At 61.2% G+C, this 1558-nt stretch overlaps 1 protein-coding gene across 1 annotated transcript in view; it reads right to left on the bottom strand.

Annotated features, from left to right (window-relative positions):
• The window catches only part of Best1 (bestrophin 1), an 18809-nt gene that overhangs the window by 15972 nt on the left and 1279 nt on the right, over positions 1 to 1558 (bottom strand). The window contains 3 exon segments of the mRNA XM_033756580.1: positions 563 to 715; positions 927 to 1004; positions 1297 to 1452. Of these exon segments, the coding sequence (XP_033612471.1) occupies positions 563 to 715; positions 927 to 1004; positions 1297 to 1452 (387 nt within the window).

Raw genomic sequence — 1558 nt, 5'->3', positions numbered from 1 at the left:
CCCAAAAAAAAAAAAAAAAAAAAAAAAAAAGCAAAGGTAACTGGGAGGAGACAGGGGGAGCAGCCATGTGTGCGTGTGTCACGGGCATAGGACAAAAGAGACCCCCACCACCACTGCCAAAAAAACCCTTAAAAACAACAGAACAGAGGGAGGGTGGGTCAGAGATGGGAGGAAGTCAAGACAGAAGCCAGAGAGAAAACTGTCACCCGAAGCTCCACTAGGAGGCCACTAGGTCCTGGTTGAGCAGGAAGCACCTGGATAAGCCAGGATAGGGCACAGGAGGGTCCTGAGCTGCTTCTAAGGGGTACAGGGTCATGAAGGTACGGCTTCTGTCTCACTAACAGAGTGGATCGGCAGCAAGATGGCCTGGCCCTGCCCTCAGGCCCCACGGGAGATGCTCTGGCCCAAGCCTTCTCCTGTGCCTGCTCACTTCTCAGCCAGACACGGGCCTCAAGCTGAGTGCTCTGTGTGCAACTCTGGGACCATGGGCGCTGGACTGTGGTGGGGGCCCACACCTCACCTTCCCCACCTGAGACTAATGGCAGGTTCCGCAGAGGCTCACCTTCAGCCAGCCCATGTAGAAGAAAAACTGCAGGAATGTGAAGATGGGCACAACCAGGTCCATCTCGTGGCCTGGATAGGCCTTGGCTGGGATCAGAAACTGCCGGCCCAAAAGGCAGGCCAGGAAGAGGCTGTACACTGCCACGGTCACCACCTGGGAGGAGAGGGCTGGCTGGATCAGGACACCCGAGGCGGGGCGCAGGCCTGCTGTGATGTCACCCCCTTGTGACACAGGACACACACTGCCTCCATGGGCTGCACCAGGCAGCAGCCTTCAAAGTCCAGACCCAGTTCCCAGGATGTTTGCTCCCTGGGTCCTCCTGGCTTCGGCTGCCCAAGGGGGACTACAGCAGGCTGGTCCTCACCTGCGTGTACACCAGCGGGATACTGATCCAGTCGTAGCCATACAGGAGTCCACACTGAGTTCGCAGGATGTTCATCTCCTGGGGAGGGGACAGGATCTGATCACTGACCCCCAGGGTCCCCCCAGCTCCTCCCTGGCTCCAGGGGATGGGTCTGGTCCACCCCTGCTGTGTGGTCACACGTTGCTTGGTAAACCTCTCTGAGCCTCGGGCTCCTCCGGCAAAGGAAAGGAGCCAGGGCACACAGACTCCTTTAGAGAAGGGTCACCCCGCCGTGGGCAGAGCTGAGACCCCCGCACAGGCCCGGACAGACCCTCGGGGTGAGGCCTCCCAGGCCTGCTGCACCCCAGTCCGCGGTGGGTGGAGGGCTCACGTTCAGCAGGCTCTGCAGCAGCACCGGGTCGCGGATCCGGCCCCTGTGCCAGGCCTGCATGGCCAGGTTGACAAACCACACCCAGGGGACCCAGAACATGTTGTGGGGGAGGCTCAGCTGCTCCAGCTTCTTGTACTCCGCGGGAGTCATGAGGCCTGCGGAGCGTGGGGAGGCAAGGATGGGAGGACCTGCAACCCGGACCGCGCGCAGTCCGGCCCAGGCCTCCACGGGCCTCGCACCTTCAGGCACTGACTCCGCCCCC

Source organism: Fukomys damarensis, unplaced genomic scaffold, assembly GCF_012274545.1.
Source record: "Fukomys damarensis isolate Sample0158 unplaced genomic scaffold, DMR_v1.0_HiC HiC_scaffold_27, whole genome shotgun sequence".
Taxonomy (NCBI): domain Eukaryota; kingdom Metazoa; phylum Chordata; class Mammalia; order Rodentia; family Bathyergidae; genus Fukomys; species Fukomys damarensis.
The sequence above is the reverse complement of the archived record's forward strand: the minus strand, read 5'-3'. Positions and strand labels throughout refer to the sequence as shown.